The sequence below is a fragment of the Heteronotia binoei genome, chromosome 2, assembly GCF_032191835.1.
Source record: "Heteronotia binoei isolate CCM8104 ecotype False Entrance Well chromosome 2, APGP_CSIRO_Hbin_v1, whole genome shotgun sequence".
Lineage (NCBI taxonomy): Eukaryota > Metazoa > Chordata > Lepidosauria > Squamata > Gekkonidae > Heteronotia > Heteronotia binoei.
Window position 1 is genome coordinate 199,180,890 of NC_083224.1, and position 22,658 is coordinate 199,203,547.

The 22,658-nt window shown below is 50.6% G+C and overlaps 1 protein-coding gene across 1 annotated transcript in view; it reads left to right on the forward strand.

The window, feature by feature from the left end:
* LOC132567468 (A disintegrin and metalloproteinase with thrombospondin motifs 10-like) overlaps positions 1-22,658 on the forward strand; it is a 101,633-nt gene that overhangs the window by 67,148 nt on the left and 11,827 nt on the right. Inside the window, exon 22 of the mRNA XM_060233144.1 lies at positions 8,285-8,968. Within this exon, the coding sequence (XP_060089127.1) occupies positions 8,285-8,968 (684 nt within the window). The remainder of the gene's footprint in view (positions 1-8,284; positions 8,969-22,658) is intronic.

Genomic DNA, 22,658 nt, shown 5'->3' on the forward strand with positions numbered 1-22,658 from the left:
GTAGTCCATCTAGTCCATCATCCCATCTCACACAGAGGCCAACCAGTTCCTCTGGAGGGCCCACAACAGAGCACAGAGGCTGAGGCCTTCATAAGAACATCAGAAGAGCCCTGCTGGATCAGAACAGTAGTCCATCTAGTCCATCATCCCATCTCACACAGAGGCCAACCAGTTCCTCTGGAGGGCCAACAACAGGGCATAGAGGCTGAGGCCTTCATAAGAACATCAGAAAGGCCCTGCTGGATCAGACCACTGAGGGTCCATCTAGTCCAGAATCCTGCCTCACACAATGGCCAACCAGTTCTTCTGGAGGGCCCACAACAGGGCATAGAGGCTGAGGCCTTCATAAGAACATCAGAAGAGCCCTGCTGGATCAGACCAGTGAGGGCCCATCTAGTCCAGCATCCTGCCTCACACAGTGGCCAACCAGTTCTTCTGGAGGGCCCACAACAGAGCACAGAGGCTGAGGCCTTCATAAGAACATCAGAAAAGCCCTGCTGGATCAGAGCAGTAGTCCATCTAGTCCATCATCCCATCTCACATAGAGGCCAACCAGTTCCTCTGGAGGGCCAACAACAGGGCATAGAGGCTGAGGCCTTCATAAGAACATCAGAAGAACCCTGCTGGATCAGACCAGTAAAGGTCCATCTAGTCCATCATCCCATCTCACACAGAGGCCAACCAGTTCCTCTGGAGGGCCAGCAACAGGGCAGAGAGGCTGAGGCCTTCATAAGAACATCAGAAGGGCCCTGCTGGATCAGACCAGTAAAGGTCCATCTAGTCCATCATCCCATCTCACACAGAGGCCAACCAGTTCCTCTGGAGGGCCAACAAGAGGGCAGAGAGGCCGAGGCCTTCATAAGAACATCAGAAGTGCCCTGCTGGATCAGAGCAGTAGTCCATCTAGTCCAGCATCTGTCTCACACAGTGACCAACCAGTTCCAACAGTAGGACATGGAGACCAAGATCTTTGCCAAGACCCTTTTTAGTTGGAGATGCCAGGGATTGAACCTGGGACCTTCTGCTTACCAAGCTGATGCTCTACCACTGAGCCACCATCCCTTTCCAAAGTCGAGGGGGGGGGGAGTTTAGAAACCCTTGCGCCCTAATTTGGGGGAACCAGTTGGCAAAATCATGGGGGCTGTACCCAGGCCTTATGAAGCAACCCGACTGTACCTGCATTGGAGGGCGAGTGGGGCTGATCCTTCCTCGGTCGGTGTTCTCGCTCTTTTGAAAGTAAAAATTGTCCTCGGTTTCGAAGAAAGCAAGGTAAGAAGCGGAGGGTAACCGAGAGGTGGGGAAATGAGGCCTGTTGTGCTGACTCTGGGGAGTGAAATTTCCTCTGCGACAGCAACGGGGTGCCTTTGAAGTTTGACCTTATTTCCTCATTGCGACGGCAGGAAAGTCAAAGAAAGAGCGGTGCACCTTTTTTTTTTTTTGTAAAGCTGTGAAAGAGTGGTGTTACTTGAGAAACCAGGAGTGAAATGCTAAAAGCAGAATTTTGGAGACTGATCGCCAACTTCTTTCCATCTATGCTTCTCCAGTGCTTCTGAGCATCATGCGTTGCTTTCCTCCTGGTTTACCACCTGGACAGAATGTGAGTTTGGATTCTTAGCTCTTAGACCAGGGATGGCCAAACTGTGGCTCTTTCACACTGTTGTGTCCTAGGTTCAAATGGAGAACTGTTACTTTTGGAGGGAACTGTTACTTTTGGAGGGAAGCTGAACAAGCCAAGCTTGTACTCCACACCAGGGTTCCAGAGAAGGCCTAAGCATGCCCAATCAGGGGAAGGATTGAAACATAAGTAGCCAATCAACATCTAGGCTCATACTGTACCCTGATAAGCCCTTAGGCCTCTGTAAATAGCCAATCCATGTACATAGTTAAGGTCCAATCAGAAGGGGGCAAGAATTGTATAAAGGAGCGGGAAGTTTGAATAGAGCTCAGTCTGTGTTGGTGTTCCTGAAGTAAAGCTTGCTGAAATCACTCTCCGACTCTGGTCTCTTACTGCGCCGACCCCAGTACTTTACACACACATATTATGTGGCTCTTGAAGCCCTCACCGCCTTGTTGGCTGGCTTGGAGAAGGCATTTCTCTCTTTAATCACTTCTCCGAGCCGAGCCAGCTGCTTGGAAAATTCATTTAAAGTTAAAGTTGCTTTCTTTCCACCTCCCTTCCCCCAACCCATTTTCCTTCCTTCCTTCTCAAACATCTGCTGTTATGTCCTTCAGCTCTAAAACATCCGACGTTTATCCTGTGTGGCTCTTATGTAAAGTGAGTTTGGCCACCCCTGTCTTAGACAGCTGTTAAAAGTACAAGAGCACTATCAGGAAAAAAGATATGCCATTGGCAATTAACCAGACCTAAGAGCTACCGTAGATTGGCCATTCCGGCTAAACACCTGAGGAATGTTGAAAGGGCTTTGCTACTAAACCTGCACTGAGCGGGGGGTTGGACTAGATGGCTTGTGGAACTCTGTGATTCTATGATTCCAAATCCTTAACATTTCTTCTTCCATCTTCACTTTAAAAAAAAATTATCCCAGTTATTCTTTATGTTTAAAAAAAAATTATCCCAGTTATTCCGCTAATAAATTTGTCACCTTGGCGTACATTTATCCAATCTGAATGGATTTTTATGTTGCTTCATTCCTCTAATTCATTCTAGGTTTTTTTAGCAGCCTTTTGTGCTGATCTCATTTAAATTTGACTATAAAGATCTCAAAAAAAAAAAAAAAAAACCTTAGAGTGCGCAATTGTGTCATTAATCCGTAGTGAGGTACTTTTCTCACCTTCCTTAAAACTGGCTGCTTTAAAGAAGGGGTGTGGCCACAGAACTGGAAGTTGAGGGTGTCATTGTGAGTTTGGTTAAATGAAAAGGGGTCGTTCTAGGGTTGCCAATCCTTAGGTTGGGGGAGGAGATTCCCCCAGTTTGGAGGCCCTCCCCCCGCTTCAGGGTCATCAGAAAACAGGGGGGGGGGGAATGTCTGCTGGGCACTCCATTATTCCCTATGGCAGGGGTGGCCAAACTGTGTCTCGGGAGCCACATGTGGCTCTTTCACACATATCGTGTGGCTCTTCAAATGTGATGGCCGGAACTCCCTTTGGAGTGCAATTGTGCTCATGGCCGACATGTGGGAGTAGGCAATTGCCTAGGGCACCAGCTCTCACCTGCCCCCGCCCCGTTTGCACCGTCCCTGAGTCTTTGCCCTCAGAGCCTGATTATGCTTGTCACACCCTTGCTCCTGGCTCCACCCCGATGTCTCCTGGCTCCACCCCCAAAGTCCCCGGCTATTTCTTGAACTGGACTTGGCCACCCTAGGTGGTGCTAAGGTCAACAGGGGCTCTCCCCATCAGGTTGTTTTTCTAAGTCATTTAAGACTCCTTCTGCATCAGAATGAGAGAAAAGGGCTGCTTTGGAAGGTGGACTCTATGGTGATATACCCTGCTGAGGCCACCCCCCCTCTCAAACCACTCCCCCCCCCCCAGGCTCCACAAACCCCAAATCTAGGGTTGCCAAGTCCAATTCAAGAAATATCTGGGGACTTTGGGGGTGGAGCCAGGAGACTTTGGGGGTGGAGCCAAGAGCAGGGGTGTGACAAGCATAATTGAACTCCAAAGGGAGTTCTGGCCATCACATTTAAAGGGACGGCACACCTTTTAAGTGCCTTCCCTCCACTGGAAATAATGAAGGATAGGGGCACCTTCTTTGGGGGCTCATAGAATTGGACCCACTGGTATGCTGAAAATTTGGTGCCCCTACTTTAAAAAACAGCCCCCCCTCCAGAACCCCAGATACCCTCAAAGCAATTATCCGTTATATCATATGGAAATCAGTCTCCATGGGGAATAATGGACTTCCCAGCAGACATTTCCCTCCCCCACCCCCGCTTTCTGATGACCCTGAAGTGGGGGGGAGAGCCTCCAAACCGGGAGATCCCCTGCCCCCACGTGGGGATTGGCAACCCTAGCTTCTTCTTAGTTGCCAATGCCATGTCTTTTTTTTCCTGATAGTCTCTTGTACTTTTAATACGCGTTCCTGCTTCGTTAGTCAAATAACTGGGATAATTTTTTTAAACGTAGAGAATAATTGGGATGATTTTTTTAAACGTAAAGATGGAAGAATAAATGTTAGGGATTTAGAATCATAGAATCACAGAGTTGGAAGGGGCCATCTAGGCCATCTAGTCCAACCCCCTGCTCAATGAGTTTTCCCTCCCAAATGACTAGAGCGTTGGGGAAAACCATAGAGTTTTCCCGGAATCACCTAGAGCAGTTGCCACGCGACGTTGCCCAGCATGATGACCTCGCTTCTGGGTGATGTCATCGTGCCAGCGACGTCGGGGGGGAAGTTACTAAGAACTCCGAAGCTATGCTCTTCTCAAGAATGTATGATGGTATTATGAAGCTTGTAGAAGCTTGCTTGTGAAACAGGGAATCTAGTCAACAACAACAACAACAACAAAATTTTATTTATATCCCGCCCTCCCCGCCGGAGCAGGCTCAGGGCGGCTAACAACACAATTCAAGTTTAGCTATACAGATAGATAAAATTACAGTTAAACAATAATAATAATAATAATAATAATATTTTATTTTTATATCCCGCCCTCCCCGCCAGGCGGGCTCAGGGCGGCTAACAGACATGGGGATCCCATGATTCACATAAAACAACATAAACAGTTTTAAATATATCAGTCACAAATAAATTATTTAAAATAGTTAAAATATATAAAATGGTGCTAAAATACTGTATCATAATGTACGCAAGATGGCTAGATGTCCATTCGTTGGATTAATCAAGTTCTATCTCAAAAGCCAGCTGGAAAAGAAATGTTTTGCAAGCCCTGCGGAACTGGTTCAGGTCCCGCAGGGCTCGCACCATCTCAGGAAGGTCGTTCCACCAACGAGGGGCTATCACCGAGAAGGCCTGCTCCCTGGTAGCCTTCAACCTAGCTTCTCTTGGCCCAGGGATTGTTAGTAAGTTCTGAGAACCGGATCTCAGCGCTCTCTGGGGCACATATGGGGAGAGGCGGTCCTTTAGGTAGGCAGGTCCTCGGCCATATAGGGCTTTAAAGGTGATGACCAGCACCTTATAGCGAACACGGTAGACAACCGGCAGCCAATGCAGATCCCGCAGCCCAGGCCGCGCAGGTTCCCACCGTGGTAGTCCCTCCAGTAGCCTGGCCGCCGCGTTCTGGACTACCTGAAGTCTCCGTGTTCGGTATAGGGGCAGCCCCACGTAGAGGGCATTGCAGTAGTCCAATCTCGAAGTGACCATTGCGTGGATCACAGTTGCTAGGTCGGTGCGCTCCAAGAAGGGAGCCAACTGCCTCGCCCTCTTAAGGTGAAAGAAGGCGGATCTAGCAGTGGCGGCTACCTGGGCCTCCATTGATAAAGAGGATTCCAGTAGCACTCCCAGGCTCTTGACTTTGCGCACTGGTACCAGTGGCGCACCGTCAAAGGCCGGTAAGGTGATCTCCCCTCCCGGTCCGCCGCGGCCCACGCAAAGGACCTCAGTCTTCGCCGGATTCAACTTCAGCCCGCTCAGCCTGAGCCAGTCAGCCACGGCTTGTAATGCCCGGTCCAAATTTGTAGGGACATCACCAGCCCGGCCGTCCATCAATAGATAGAGCTGGGTGTCATCTGCGTATTGATGACAACCCAGCCCATACCTCCGTGCAATCTGGGCAAGGGGGCGCATAAAGATGTTAAACAACATCGGGGAGAGAACTGCCCCCTGAGGCACACCACAATGAAGTGGGTACCTCTGAGACAGCTCCCCCCCAATTGCCACCCTTTGTCCCCGACCATCAAGAAAGGAGGAGAGCCACTGTAAGGCTAGCCCCCGAATTCCTGCGTCGGCGAGGCGGCGGGTCAGCAGCTGATGGTCGACCATATCGAACGCAGCCGATAGGTCTAGCAACAGCAATACCGCTGAGCCGCCTCGATCCAGTTGTCGTCGGAGGTCATCCATGAGGGCGACCAGGACTGTTTCCGTCCCATGGCCCGGGCGGAAGCCGGACTGGCATGGGTCTAGGACGGAAGCGTCCTCCAGAAATTCCTGTAACTGCACCGCCACAGCCCTCTCGATAATTTTGCCCAAAAAGGGCAAGTTTGAGACCGGCCGGTAGTGTGCCAATTCGGCCGGGTCTGATGACGGTTTTTTCAGGAGAGGGCGGACCAATGCCTCTTTCAGGGGTGTTGGAAAAACGCCTTCTGAAAGGGATCGATTTATAATATCCCGTATAGGATATCTTAATTCCTCCTGGCAGGCCTTAATTAGCCAGGAGGGGCATGGGTCCAGATCACAAGTTGTGGATCGTGCAGTGCCAAGAATTCTGTCGACTTCCTCCAAGCTGAGCGGGTCGAAGCAATCCAGAGTTAACTCAGAAGACACGCATTGGGTTTCGAGTCCACTTACTGCCTCAAAATTGGCGGGGCAGTCCTGGCGGAGCGATTGGACTTTATCCGCAAAGAATTTTGCAAAAGCCTCACAGCCAATCTCCAATTCCTTAGCTTTTGAATTGCCTTGAGGCAATGTAGTCAGATTCCGAATTATTCTAAATAATTGGGCTGGGCGCGAATTTGCGGATGCAATCTTAGCCGCAAAGTATGTTTTCTTTGCGGCCTTGATTGCCATCTCATAGGACTTCATAAACTTCCTGTAAGATGTTCTGATCGCCTCGTCACGAGTACGTCGCCATTGCCTCTCTAGCCGTCTAAGGCCTTGTTTCAGCTGGCGTAATTCCGGGGTATACCACGGAGCCAGCTTAGTCCGAGGTCGCAGAGGGCGCCGAGGTGCGATTTCCTCGATGGCCCTAGAGAGCCGGCTATTCCAGGTCTCAATCAGGCCATCGAGGGAATCGCCAGAGGGCCAGGGGTCCCGTAGAGCCATCTGGAACCGTTCCGGGTCCATTTGGCTCCGCGGGCGAGCCATAATCGGCTCCTCGCCTAAACAGGTTTGGGGGGGCATATTTACACGGGCCTTGAGAGCGAAGTGATCCGACCATGGCACTACCTCTGCGGTTATGTCGCTCACTACAATCCCGGCCGCGAAGATCAGGTCTAACATGTGTCCGGCCTGGTGAGTGGGGGTTACAACAAATTGAGAGAGTCCCAGTGTCGCCATGGAAGACACTAGGTCCGTCGCCTGACTGGAGGACGGGTCATCAGCATGGACGTTGAAGTCACCCAGGATTATCAGCCTTGGGTGCTCCAGCGCCCAGCCTGTCGCCGCCTCGAGCAGGGACGGTAAGGCGTTGGCCGGTGCGTTAGGCGTACGGTACACCAGCCAAATCGCCAACCCCTCTTCATCCCCCCACGCCAGACCGGCACATTCAATGCCCTCAATCTTTGGGGCCGGGAGCGCCCTGAAGGAGTAAGCCTCCCGTGCAAATATTGCCACTCCTCCCCCCCGCCCACTAGTCCGCGATTGGTGGAAGACTGAGTAACCTGGGGGAGCTGTTTGCGAGAGGGCTACTGTATCACCCTCCCGGATCCAGGTCTCAGTCACGCAAGCCAGGTCCATATTCTGCTCGAGCATAAACTCTCGGAGAATTGAGGTCTTATTGTTAATGGACCTGGCGTTGCATAACACCAATGACGGAGGCGGGTTACTCCTGGCCCTACTACCTGTCACCCTTGGGATGGGCCGCAGATTGGAGGGGGGCCGAGCACCGACTTGTCTCTGTCCTCCTCCCTTATAATATCTGCTCCCACCGCCATACCTCCCCCTCCCCAGGAGCACTGGAATCCCTGAGCCGGCCATTCCTCGTTGGCAGCAGCTGCAATAAGACCACTATCAAGGCTGGTATCTGGTTATACTAGTTATAGTGGTATACTAGTACTGGACAGCTTCACCCCCCCCCACCAGGTTCTCCCAACCTACAGTTGATTCGCACCCCACCAGCCACTCTGGTCTCCCAATTACAGACCCACTACCTATTCCCTAGTTTAATTAATTAATATAGAAAGCCCTCCCACAATACTCCCTCAATTGATTAGTTAAAAACCTAATAATTTCAATTCTAGCATCACTAACAAAATAATACCCTAACAATCTTCCCAGTTAATGAGCTAAAATTTAACAAAATATACAGTCCAAAATAAATATATAAATAATTTCAAATTACTAATCAATCGGCTAAAGATCCAGTTAATTAATTAATATTAATAATAGTAAAGTTTCCAATTAGTGGTCTGTATTAAGTGCTGGGTAAGTGCTGAGCAGGTAAAATAGGTAAAGTGCTTGAGTAAGTGCTAAGGTGCTGGGTGGATAAAGTGCGAGGATGAGTGCAGGCATCGAGTTTATAGCATAGCGTGTGCTACACTAGGACAGCAGTCGGGGTGGAATGTAATATGTGATCGGGTCCATGAGTTCTCGGCCAATACCCCTGGCACAATCCGGCAGGCCCAGGGAGGTAAACCCCCCCGTGCTTCCCAGTCGCGCTTCAGGGCTCCACAGGTCTTCTTGTGGAAGTTGACCAGTCCAGTCAGGGACCCACAATCCACTGAAATGACTAGTGGCCTCGGGGCCGCCACCTCAGGCTTCCCTCCGTTGGTAGCAGCCCCTATCGCCGCTGTCAGTCGCCCCGGCCGCGCCCTCACTCGGCGCTCGCGTCGCGTGATTGCGAAGGTCTCCAGCCGCTCGCCTGCCTCTGTACTCTCCCTCGTCCGGCCTCTCCGCTCGATCTCTCCGCTCGTCCACCACACGCCGCTAGCTATGTTGGGCGTGGGCGTCCCAGCTGCTCTGCTCCGTTCTCCACTCCACTCCACTCTCTCCGCCCGTCGGCCACTCCTCTCGCTGGCCGGCTTCACCCGGCTGGCGGCGCGGCTAGCACAGCCCAGCCCGGCGTCTCAGCTTCCTCCGCACTCGCTCCCAGGCCTCGCCTCGCCCCGCAAGCCGACAGCAGCTCCGGCAGCTCCACGGGACCCTCGGCACTCACACCAGTCTCTCCTGCTCCAGGTGGGATACCTTGTTGGTTGCACTTGATGTTTTAACGTGCAAACCAGTTGTTTTTAGTTGTTTCTGGGGATGTTTAAGGGAGCTCTAGCACCCAAGCTCTTGCCGTCGCCGCCATCTTGGATCCCACAACATGAACATTTAATTAAAAATCTGCTTAAGTTTTAAAATTAAATTAAATTAAATTAAATTAATAAAAGTGCTAATGCTATGTTTACTTTATGTTTGCTTTTATGATGGCGGTTTCCTTAGCAATTTCCATTTTCATCAGCGAAAGCCAGTCGGAAGAGGAAGGTCTTGCAGGCCCTGCGGAACTGTTCAAAGTCCCGCAGGGCCCGCATTTCCTCTGGAAGTTGGTTCCATAGGCTCGGAGCTATGGAGGAGAAGGCCCGATTGTGGGTACCTTGCAACTTCACCTCTCTCGGTCCGGGAATAGTCAACAGGTTTTTCCCGGCTGACCTCAGTGCTCTCTGGGGTTCATATGGGGAGAGACGGTCCCTAAGGTAGACAGGTCCTCGACCATATAGGGCTTTAAAGGTAATGACCAGCACTTTGTAACGGACCCGGTATATAACTGGCAGCCAGTGCAGTTCGCGCAGCCCAGGCTGTATGTGTTCCCATTTAGGAAGCCCTAACAACAGTCTGGCCGCTGCATTCTGCACCAGCTGCAGCTTCCGGGTTTGGTACAGAGGCAGCCCCATGTAGAGGGCATTACAGTAATCCAGTCTCGAGGTGACCGTTGCATGAAGCACCATTGCCAGATCTTGGCGCTCTAGGAAGGGAGCCAACTGCTTTGCCCGCCTTAGATGGAAAAAGGCTGACTTGTCAGTGGCTGCAATCTGGGCCTCCATTGATAGTGCAGGCTCCAGTAAAACTCCCAGGCTCCTAACCCAGTGTGCCGCTTTTAGCGGCGCCCCGTCAAAGACAGGGAGAGGTATTTCCCCTCCCCGAGCGCCCCGACCTAGACAGAGGACTTCTGTCTTAGCTGGATTCAATTTCAGCCCACTCCTCCTCAACCAAGTTGCCAAATCCTGCAGGGACCGGTCTAAATTCTCTGGGATGCAGTCAGGCCGGCCGTCCATTAGCAGATAGAGTTGGGTGTCATCTGCATATTGATGGCACCCAAGTCCATGTCTCCTGGCGATCTGGGCAAGGGGGCGCATATAGAGATTAAATAACATTGGTGAGAGAACTGCCCCCTGAGGCACTCCACAGTCCAGTGTGCGCCTCTGGGACCGCTCGCCCCCAATTGCCACCCTTTGTCCCCGATCCTCGAGGAAGGAGGAGAGCCATTGTAAGGCAGACCCCCTCACCCCTACGTCAGCGAGGCGGCGGGTCAGTAGCCGATGGTCGACCGTGTCGAACGCAGCCGACAGGTCCAACAACATCAGCACCGCCACACCGCCCCGATCCAGATGCCGTTGAAGATCATCTACCAGGGCGACCAGTACTGTCTCCGTCCCATAACCCGGGCAAAAGCCGGATTGGCAAGGGTCTAGGATGGAAGCGTCATCCAGAAAGCTCTGCAACTGTGATGCCACTGCCCTCTCTATGATTTTACCTAAAAACGGTAAATTAGTCCAGCCCTGTTGCGTTTTATGTGCCTTGCTGCACAAGACTGCTTCATGTCAATATTTGTGAAGACATCGTGGGGCATTGGACTTCTTAAAAGAATAACCTACCTCTACCACAACCTGGACTACATGACTGGATTCGTTCGGCGCTGAGTCGCCCTTTGAGATTCTTGGGGCGGGTGTGGTTGTTGTTTGTCTTTAGTGATAGATCTCACTTTATATTATTGTTTTGCTTCTATTTATAAAGCACTGATACAATTTGTAACTATTTTCGAGGCTGGTTTTTCGCAGAGGTTGTTGCCTTCTCGCTGCTCCATTTTTCTGCGATTCTCTGTTGGTTGCTTAATCCCCAGGTGGGGGCAGGGGATCCCCCAGATTGGAAGTTCTCCCCCCACTTCAGGGTCATCAGAAAGCGAGCGGAGGGGAGGGAAATGTCTGCTGGGAACTCTGTTATTCCCTATGGAGACTTATTCCCATAGGACAGGGGTGGCCAACGGTAGCGCTCCAGATGTTTTTTGCCAACAACTCCCATCAGCCCCAGCCAGCATGGCCAATGGCTGGGGCTGATGGGAGTTGTAGGCAAAAAAACATCTGGAGAGCTACCGTTGGCCACCCCTGCCATAGGAAATAATGGAGAATTGATCCAGGGGAATCTGGGGCTCTGGGAGGGGCTGTTTTTTTGAGGTAGAGGCACCAAATGTTCAGTATAGCATCCAGTGCCTCTTCCCAAAATGCCCCCCAAGTTTCAACAAGATTGGGCCAGGGAGTCCAATTCTATGAGCCACCTTAGATCCTTTCCAGTCCGGCTTCCGCCCGGGCCATGGGACGGAGACAGTGTTGGTCACCCTCATGGATGATCTCCAGCGACATCTGGATCGAGGCGGGGTGGCAGTATTGCTGTTGTTGGACCTATCAGCAGCGTTCGATATGGTCGATCACCGGCTGCTGACCCGCCGCCTCGCCAACGCAGGGATTCAGGGGTTAGCATTACAGTGGCTTTCCTCTTTCCTTGAAGGTCGGGGACAAAGGGTGGCGATTGGGGGAGAGCTGTCCTAGAGGCACCTATTTAATTGTGGTATGCCTCAGGGGGGCGGTTCTCTCTCCGATGTTATTTAACATCTACATGCGCCCCCTTGCCCAGATTGCCCGGAGATATAGGCTGGGTTGTCACCAGTAGGCTTCCCAATCCCCAGTTCCCAGCAGGGGATCCCCCGGTTTTACAGGCTTCCCCCCTCCCTCAGCCAGCTGGCCGGCGGGGGAAGCCCCTCCCCACAGCCATTATGCACCTCCATGAACGATTCCCTTAGAGAATGATGGGGAATTGATCTGTGGGTATCGGGGGCTCTGAGGGGGGCTGTTTTTTGAGCTAGAGGTGCCAAATTTTCAGTATAGCATCTAGTGCCTCTCCCCAAAATACCCCCTACGTTTCAAAAGGATTGGACCAGGGGGTCCAATTCTATGAGCCCCCCAAAAAGGTGCCCCTATCCTTCATTATTTTTTTTTACGTAGAAGGAAGACATTTTAAAAGGTGTGCTGTCCCTTTAAATGTGATGGCCAGAACTCCCCTGGAGGTCAATTATGCTTGTCACTCCCTTGCTCCTGGCTCTGCCCCCAATGTCTCCTGGCTCCACCCCCAAAGTCCCCAGATATTTCTTGAATTGGACTTGGCAACCCTACCTTATATGGCTGCCAAGCCCCCGGTCCGGGCTGAGGTTCTCCTGCCTGGGAGGTTCCCAACCTGCCAGCCCACATTTGGCCAATGGGGGGAACCTCTCCCAACGTCGCTGGCACAACAACGTCACCCACGAGTGATGTCATCGTGCTGGTGATGTCACGCACCGGCCACTCTAGGCGTTTCCGGGGAAACTCTATGGCTTCCCCGGATGCTCTAGCATTTTGGGAGGGAAAACTCTATGGCGCAATAGGTACCATAGCGTTTTTCCTTCCCAAAATGCTAGAGCGTCTGGGAAAACCATCGCTGGAGGCTGCGGGGGGACGACTTGGCAACTCTATGACCCTAGGGTTGACTATTGGCTAATCAGTACATTGGAGATAGTTCATGCTGTTCTGCACGTATGGAAGGGGATGGAGCTTTGAGGGGAAATTCTCACTCCTTTTTTCTTAGGGTCAGAGTGTGCGTGTGTGTGTGGGAGTGAAGAAGCAAGATGGCCTAGATCAGAACTGGAAAGATTAGTTAGAGTGCTGTTGTTTTCTTTCCATATCACCATTTCCCTAATTTTGTGGTAAACTTTTTCTGAGAAGCTAAGCACGCACATGTGTGTCTGTGTTGCTGTGTTCCACTGCACTTCATTTGCTCTGCTAAAGAGCCAACATTTCAGAAGGAAGATGTGCTTGTAAAATGGAAAGAACAAGTAATGTATTTCATGTATACCACAGTAGAAGTCTTGTTCCCCCTCTCTGATATTTGGGTTTGGGTCTCATTTTCGACAGGAGCTCACAGGAGCAGAGCTCCGGAACCTCTAAATTTTATTATGTTCTTTCTTTTTTACCCCCATTTCATTTTATTTCATTTTATTCAATGTATATCCCGCCCTCCCCACCGAAGCGGCTCAGGGTGGCTCACAACACAGACATTCTAACATAGGATTAAGTTTTAAAATACATCAGTTACATCAGCCCCCAATACTTGCTTCTGGGCTCCATTGCTCAACCCCCGCCCCCGCACCTTATGAGAATTTTGCTGAACTCTAAAATTTGACAAACTTTCTAACATTTTTCCCCACACTTGGGGGGTATTTTGGGGAGAGGCACTAGATGCTATGCTGAAAATGTGGTGCCTCTACCCCCAAAAAACAGCCCCCCCCCAGAGCTCCAGATACCCACAGATCAATTCTCCATGATTTTCTATGGGAATAAATCTCCATAGGAAATAATAGAGTTCCCAGCAGACATTTCCCTCCCCTCCCCTTGCTTTCTGACGACCCTGAACCAGGGGGAGGGCCTCCAAACCGGGGGATCCCCTGCCCCCACCTGGGGAATGGCAACCCTATAGTCAATGCTTTAAGCCTAAGACTTAGGAGAAAACTTGAAATGGCTTGGCATTGTGAGCTGTTGTACATAAGTTATTGTTTCATGTGCTGGTCTGCCAGTGGAGAAAACAGGTTTTGCTCTGTAGTTCCTGTGCGACTGAGCAAGCCTGGCAAAGCAAACTTTATGAGAATTTTGATGAACTCTAAGATTTGACAAACTTTCTAACATTTTTCCCCACACACAAAAAAGCTAAAATAACCGAAACATAGAAAGCAGACAGATGGAAATTTTCCTCATGCCACTGTGGCCACATAGGAGAAAGTAATCGAAAAAGTATGATGGGAGTAAGTTTTTTTTTTAATGACAATTATAATCAAGAAGCATTTTAAGGTAGATGATTAGCTGATATAATATAACCTTCCTGTGATGTCAGGAGTGTGTGGCATACACAAATAAGTTACACAAAGGAGTTGTGCCAGTGTGCTCCGGCACCTCTTTTTCTACGAAATGATGAGGGGTGGAATTCTAGTAGGAGCTCCTTTGCATATTAGGCCACACACCCCTGATGTAGCCAATTCTCCAAGAACTTACAAGGCTCTTTTTTTGTAAACCCTTGGAGGATTGGCTACATCAGGGGCGTGTGGCCTAATATGCAAAGGAGCTCCTGCTAAAATTCCACCCCTGGAAATGACCCTTGTTTGGATGCATTAATTTAGTCTCATAGGGCGGAGTTCCTGCTCAGTTATTTCTGTCATTTAACCCACATGAACTCCTTTGTCCTGAAACTGGTCCTTTTCATCCCAGCATCCTCTTGCTAATGAACTGATGTTATCTGGAGCACACTCTTCTCCGCCGCACGAACCTGAGACGGGAACATGAGTGAAAGCCCCTCTCCGTGACTTGCAAGCAAAAGGGAACATCACGCACAATTTCCTTAAAACGTTTAACCTCGGCGCTGGATAGGAAACAGAAAGTTGTTTTTTGGCATCTGAAGAGACTCACGGTGCCAGCCAAAGCTGAGTTACACTCCGACTGGCTGCTGACCTGGAGGAAAAATGTCCTGTCCTTTTAATAGAGGTGTGATGGGCTGTTCTTTTGCCAAGGGATGTTATTTATCTCCGTGCCATGAAAGGTTTCCACTGCCAGTTTCAACACATTAAATTTATATTCAAGGGACAGGGATGATTCTCCAGGTCTATTGGCAACCTTAAGTTACACCAGGGCTTCTTTTTTTTTTCCGCAGAAAAAGCCCAGCAGGAACTCATTTGCATATTAGGCCACACACACCCTGATGACACCGGAAGTGATGACACCCATTCAGTAGGGTTGCTTTCCACATAGAATTCACTGCCACAGGAGGTGGTGACGGCTGCCAGCATAGACAGCTTCAAGAGGGGATTGGATAAACATCTGGAGCAGAGGTCCATCAGTGGCTATTAGCCACAGCGTATTGATGGAACTTTCTGCCTGGGGCAGTGATGCTCTGTATTCTTGGTGCTTGATGGCGGCACAGTGGGAGGGCTTCTAGTGTCCTGGCCCCACTGGTGGACCTGCTGATGACGTCGTTGTTTTTCTTTGCCACTGTGTGACGCAGAGTTTTGGACTGGATGGGCCATTGACCTGATCCAACATAGCTTCTCTTATGTTCTTATGTCTGGGGCAGTGATGTTCTGTATTCTTGATGCTTGAGGGGGGGCACAGTGGGAGGGCTTCTAGTGTCCTGGCCCCACTGGTGGACCTCCTGATGGCCCCTGGGGTTTTTTTGGTCACTGTGTGACTCAGCGTGTTGGACTGGATGGGCCATTGGCCTGATCCAACATGACTTCTCTTATGTTCTTATGTCTGGGGCAGGGATACTCTGTATTCTTGGTGCTTGGGGGGGCCACAGTGCGAGGGCTTTGAGTGTCCTCTTGGCCCCACTGGTGGACCTCCTGATGATGCCTGGGTTTTTGACCACTGTGTGACAGAGTGCTGGACTGGATGGGCCACTGGCCTGTTCCAACAGGGCTTCTCTTATGTTCTTATGTGACACAGAGTGTTGGACTGGATGGGCCATTGGCCTGATCCAACAGGGCTTCTCTTATGTTCTTATGTGACACAGAGTGTTGGACTGGATGGGCCATTGGCCTGATCCAGCATGGCTTCTCTTATGTTCTTATGAGACACAGAGTGTTGGACTGGACGGGCCATTGGCCTGATCCAACATGGCTTCTCTTATGTTCTTATGTCTGAGGCAGTGATGCTCTGTATTCTTGGTGCTTGCGGGGGTGGTGGGGCAACAGGGGGGGGGGGGGCTTCTAGTGTCCTGGCCCCACTGGTGGACCTCCTGAAGGCACCTGTTTTTTTTGGCCACTGTGTGACACAGTGTTGGACTGGATGGGCCATTGGTCTGATCCAACATGGCTTCTCTTATGTTCTTATGCATTTTGACCCAGAACGGTACAGTGCCATCAGCTGCATTTCATGGATGTGTGTTCTCACACAGCCCAATGAGAGAGACCTTGTATCACCTCTCCCAACATGGCCAGAGAGAGACAACCACGTGCAGCGGAGCGGGAAGCGGCAGGCCCAGCTTCTCCCAGGAGGGGGCACTCGTTGGTGGCTCCGTGTCTCTCGCTCACTTTGCAAGCCCGTTGGAGGCTGGAGGTGGCAGAGAAGACGGATAGCATGGTCTGGGAGCGCGTGGCTGCCTAGTGCTTCCCATCTGCTGGAGACCTTTTATTGAGCTGGAGCCCTGGCCATTTTCCTGTGCATTCCTGCTAAACAAAAAAGGCCTGATGACACCCTTCTAAGTCCACTTAAGTTGACGTCAGTGGAAGATTTAGTATAGCAGTCCCCAATCTTTATGGCACCAGGGCCCGGTTTTGGGAAAAACAATTTTTCCATGGACCGGAACAGGGTGGGATGGGGGGATGATGGTTTCGGGATGATACAATTGTGCGCTTTATTTCTGTTAGTGTGAGGTCGTGGTTAAGTGTGCGGACTCTTGTGTGGGAGAACCGGGTTTGATTCCCCACTCCTCCACTTGCACCTGCTGGCATGGCCTTGGGTTAGTCATAGCTCTGGCAGAGGTTGTCTTTGAAAGGGCAGCTGCTGGGAGAGATACCCTGTGTGGCAGGTGGGGCTGAGAGAGCTCTCCCAGAAGCTGCCCTTTCAAGGAAGAGTCTCAGAGTGGCCTACAATCTCCTTTCCCTTCCTCCCTCACAATAGACACCCTGTGAGGCAGGTGGGGCTGAAAGAGCTCTCCCAGAAGCTGCCCTTTCAAGGACAGAGTCTCAGAGCGGCCTACAATCTCCTTTACCTTCCTCTCCCACAAAAGACACCCTGTGAGGTGAGTGGGGCTGAGAGAGCTCTCCCAGAAGCTGCCCTTTCAAGGACAGAGTCTCAGAGCGGCCTACAATCTCCTTTCCCTTCCTCCCCCACAACAGACACTCTGTGAGGTGGGTGGGGCTGAGAGGGCTTTCACAGCAGCTGCCCATTCAAGGACAGAGTCTCAGAGCGGCCTACAATCTCCTTTCCCTTCCTCCCCCACAACAGACACCCTGTGAGGTGGGTGGGGCTGAGAGAGCTCTCTCAGAAACTTCCCTACCTCAGCTTGAGACCCTGGAGAGCCACTGGCAGTCTGAGCAGACAATGCTGACTTTGATAGACCAGGGTCTGATTCAGTAGAAGGCAGTTTCATATCGGGGAGGGACGGTGGCTCAATGGTAGAGCATCTGTTTGGGAAGCAGAAGGTCCCAGGTTCAATCCCCGGCATCTCCACCTAAAAAGGGTCCAGGCAAGTAGGCGTGAAAAACCTCATCCTGAGACCCTGGAGAGCTGCTGCCAGTCTGAGTAGACAATCCTGACTTTGATGGACCAAGGGTCTGATTCAGTAGAAGGCAGCTTCATATATTCATGGCCATTAACTCAGTCCGAACTTGAGCTCTTAGGGTATGCAGGAGCAGGCAGGAAGGGGAAATGGAAGGAGGAAAGAAGCAGTGGAACCGCAAACTATGAAAACGGGGTGTAATTTTAAAATAAGCTCTAAAACAGGTATGGCCAAACTGTGGCTCTCGAAGCCTCCACCACACCATTGGATGGTTTGGAGCATGCATTTAAAGTTAAAGTTGCTTTCTTTCCACCTCTCCCTCCATCCTCCCTTTCCCAACTATTTGCCTGCCTTCCTGCAGCTCTCAAACATCTGACTTTCATGTCCTGTGGTTCTTAAACATCTGGCGCTTCTTCTATGCGGCTCTTATATTAAGCAAGATCCAGGTGAGCAGCCGTGTCGGTCTGAAGCAGTAGAACGAAGCAGGAGTCAAGTATCACCTTTAAAACCAACAACGTTTTATTCAGAATGTCAGCTTTCATGTGTGCATGCACACTTCTTCAGACGAGGAATCAGATACCAGCTATATGTGGCTCTGCTCACTGTACCTGATTCCTCATTTGAAGAAGTGTGCATGCACACATGAAAGCTGACATTCTGAATAAAACTTTGTTGGTCTTAAAGGTGACACTTGACTCCTACTTCGTTCTTATGTTAAGCAAGTTTGGCCATCCCTGCTCTAAAATAAGGTCATTGGGGCTTTATTTAACTTAGAAGAAGAAGCAGATATTGGATTGATATCCCGCCCTCCACTCCGAAGAGTCTCAGAGCGTCTCACAATCTCCTTTCCCTTCCTCCCCCACAACAGACACCCTGTGAGGTAGATGAAGATATTGGATTTATATCCCGCCCTCCACTCCGAAGAGTCTCAGAGCGTCTCACAATCTCCTTTCCCTTCCTCCCCCACAACAGACACCCTGTGAGGTAGATGAAGATATTGGATTGATATCCCGCCCTCCACTCCGAAGAGTCTCAGAGCGGCTCACAATCTCCTTTCCCTTCCTCCCCCACAACAGACACCCTGTGAGGTAGATGAAGATATTGGATTTATATCCCGCCCTCCACTCCGAAGAGTCTCAGAGCGTCTCACAATCTCCTTTCCCTTCCTCCCCCACAACAGACACCCTGTGAGGTAGATGAAGATATTGGATTTATATCCCGCCCTCCACTCCGAAGAGTCTCAGAGCGGCTCACAATCTCCTTTCCCTTCCTCCCCCACAACAGACACCCTGTGAGGTAGATGAAGATATTGGATTTATATCCCGCCCTCCACTCCGAAGAGTCTCAGAGCGGCTCACAATCTCCTTTCCCTTCCTCCCCCACAACAGACACCCTGTGAGGTAGATGAAGATATTGGATTTATATCCCGCCCTCCACTCCGAAGAGTCTCAGAGCGGCTCACAATCTCCTTTCCCTTCCTCCCCCACAACAGACACCCTGTGAGGTAGATGAAGATATTGGATTTATATCCCGCCCTCCACTCCGAAGAGTCTCAGAGCGGCTCACAATCTCCTTTCCCTTCCTCCCCCACAACAGACACCCTGTGAGGTAGATGAAGATATTGGATTTATATCCCGCCCTCCACTCCGAAGAGTCTCAGAGCGGCTCACAATCTCCTTTCCCTTCCTCCCCCACAACAGACACCCTGTGAGGTGGGTGGGGCTGGAGAGGGCTCTCACAGCAGCTGCCCTTTCAAGGACAATCTCTGCCAGAGCTATGGCTGACCCAAGACCATGCTAACAGGTGCAAGTGGAGGAGTAGGGAATCACACCCGGTTCTCCCAGATAAGAGTCCCCTGTACTTAACCACTACACCAAACTGGCTCTCCTTAATTTAATTTAATTAGCGCCCTCCCTGGCTATGGAGCTGGGCCTTTCACAATCTATTACTTGGTACTTTTATCTGGAGATGTCAGGGATTGAACCGGCATCCTATTGCATGCCAAGCAGATGCTCTACCAGTGAGTCATTTTTTTTTCCTTTTATCCCTACACCAACACATCAGCATTAGCCATTACGAATATATTATGCTTATAACAGATTTGCACTGGATACGGGGGGTGGAATTCTAGCAGGAGCTCCTTTGCATATTAGGCCACACACCCCTGATGTAGCCAATCCTCATGGAGCTTACAAGGCTCTTTTTGTAAGCTCTTGGATACATCAGGGGGTGTGGCCTAATATGCAGAGGAGCTCCTGCTAGAATTCCACACCTGAAGAAAACCAAGGAGATATGAAAACCGACAGCTGTTAAATGTTCTCGATCAGTTGTCAATCAAGATGTTCGATCAACCATTGATTTTGAAATATTCAATCAGTGGTCAATTGAAATCTCCGGTCAGGGGCTGATCGAAAACAGCACAGGATTTCATCAGAGTTTGAAGTCTCACGTCTGTGTACCAACTATTCAGAGCAAGAGTGGGAGGAATTCTTGGCCGACTCTTCCACTGGGTGGGAAGACCGGTTTCCTTCCTGTCGTAGGATTCACGCTGGGTAGGCCACGGTGGACTAAACCCCAGTGCTTAACTGTTGGATGGAATTCGCTTACTGGCTTGGAGAAAGGTTCCCCCTGCCCCCTCCCTGCCAGAGCAATATTGTGGCTCAGAACCCAATCATTTGAACTCGTCACCACCTGTTTCCCCCCCCCCTCCCCCATATCCATTTGAACAAAACCTATTTTGCAGAGAAGTTGTCGCTTTTTCTCAATCTTATTCAGAAGCTCAGCAATCAAAGGTTTTTCTCTACTAGAACTGGAAGTGGTAACCTCCCTATGTTTCAACTGCTAGTCCAGGGGTCCCCAAACACGGGGCCATGGACCAGTACCCGTCTGTGGCCTGCTAGCAACTGGGCTGTGGAGCAAGGCAGAGTGGCCCCGCCACCCATTTCACCTGCCTGGAACCTGGGTGGATGAAAGAGGAATGGAGGCAGCCTTGGAAGAAGAAGACCACAGATTTATACTCTGCCCTTCTCTCTGAATCAGAGTCTCACAGCAGCTCACAATCTCCTTTTATCTTCTTCCCCCACAACAGGCACCCTGTGAGGTGAGTGCGGCTGAGAGAGCTCTCACAGCAGCTACCCTTTCAAGGACAGAGTCTCAGAGCGGCCTACAATCTCCTTTCCCTTCCTCCTCCACAACAGACGCCCTGTGAGGTGGGTGGGCTGAGAGAGCTCTCCCAAAAGCTGCCCTTTCAAGGACAGAGTCTCAGAGCAAGCATAGATGACTTCAAGAGGGGATTGGATAAGCATATGGAACAGAGGTCCATCAGTGGCTATTAGCCACAGCGTATTGTTGGAACTCTCTGTCTGGGGCAAGTGATGCTCTGTATTCTTGGTGCTTGGGGCGGGCACAGTGGGAGGGCTTCTAGTGTCCTGGCCCCACTGATGGACCTTCTGATGGCACCTCAGTTTTTTGGCCACTGTGTGACACAGAGTGTTGGACTGGATGAGCCATTGTCCTGATTCTACATGGCTTTTCTTAAGTACCACTGTCTAGGGGAATGGCTGTGGCTCAATGGTAAAGCATCTTCTTGGCACACAGAAGTTCCCAGGTTCAATCCCCTACATCTTCAGTTGAAAAGACTGCTTAGTAAGTGATGTGAAACACCTCCAGCTGAGACTGAAGAGCCACCACCAGTCTCAGTAGACAAGACTGACCTTGGTGGACCAAGGGTCTGATTCAGTGTAAGCCAGTGTGACACAGAGTGTTGGACTGGATGGGCCATTGGCCTGATCCAACATGGCTTCTCTTATGTTCTTATATCTGGGGCAGTGATGCTCTGTATTCTTGGTGCTTGGTGGGGGGGCAGTGGGAGGGCTTCTAGTGTCCTGGCCCAACTGATGGACTTCCTGATGGCACCTGGTTTTTTTTGGCCACTGTGTGACACAGAGTGTTGGGCTGGATGGGCCATTGGCCTGATCCAACATGGCTTCTCTTATGTGACACAGAGTGTTGGACTGGATGGGCCATTGGCCTGATCCAACATGGCTTCTCTTATGTTCTTATGTGACACAGAGTGTTGGACTGGATGGGCCATTGGCCTGATCCAACATGGCTTCTCTTATGTGACACAGAATGTTGGACTGGATGGGCCATTGGCCTGATCCAACATGGCTTCTCTTATGTTCTTATGTGACACAGAGTGTTGGACTGGATGGGCCATTGGCCTGGTCCAACATGGCTTCTCTTATGTTCTTATGTGACACAGAGTGTTGGACTGGATGGGCCATTGGCCTGGTCCAACATGGCTTCTCTTATGTTCTTATGTCTGGGGCAGTGATGCTCTGTATTCTTGGTGCTTGGGGGGGGGGGGGGAGGCAACAGGCGGAGGGCTTCTAGTGTCCTGGCCCCGCTGATGGACCTCCAGATGGCACCTGGGTTTTTTGGCCGCTGTGTGACACAGAGTGTTGCACTGGATGGGCCATTGGCCTGATCCAACATGGCTTCTCTTATGTTCCTATGCCCTTAAGGCAGCTTCCCAGGTCACCTGCAGCTAGCCCGATGTTTCCAGGAAACTCACACACAGAACAGTGAGGGCTTCCTCCAGTGACACATTCTGGAATTCAGAGATAGACTTTGCCTAGACTTGGAGGTTTAATTTTGCTCTCCTGCCTGATAGCTCTTGATGAATTCTGCCAGATTTTTTTAAAAACTCATTCATTCTGTGTTTTCATTTTGCAAAGAAAAATACAATGCTTGGAAGAAACTTGAAGAAATGGGGGAATTTCTCGTCATTTACCAACGTCCTTCCCCCCTCCCCAACAAGAGCCCCGTGGCGCAGAGTGATAAAGCTGCAGTACTGCAGTCCTAATCTCTGCTCACGACCTGAGTTCAATCCCGGCGGAAGCTGGGTTCAGGTAGCCAGCTCAAGGTTGACTCAGCCTTCCATCTTTCCGAGGTCGGTAAAAGGAGTCCCCAGCTTGCTGGAGGGAAAGTGTAGAAGACTGGGGAAGGAAATGGCAAACCACCCCGTTAAAAAGTCTGCCATGAAAATATTGTGATGCGACGTCATCCCAGAGTCGGAAACGACTGGTGTTTGAGCCGGGGACTACCTTAACCTTTACTTCTGCCCTCCCCACCCACCTCTTCCATTTCATGTTTACCTCATTTCCCTTCCCTAATCCATTTATCTTTCTTTTCTCAGAAGAAACAAAAAAACCTTTCCACTTAAAAACAAATGTATGCTAGTTCTCCACAGAATCTGAAACTTTCTCATTCTGTGTCACAGCTGTGATTGCAGTGATAGAGAGCCAGTTTGTTG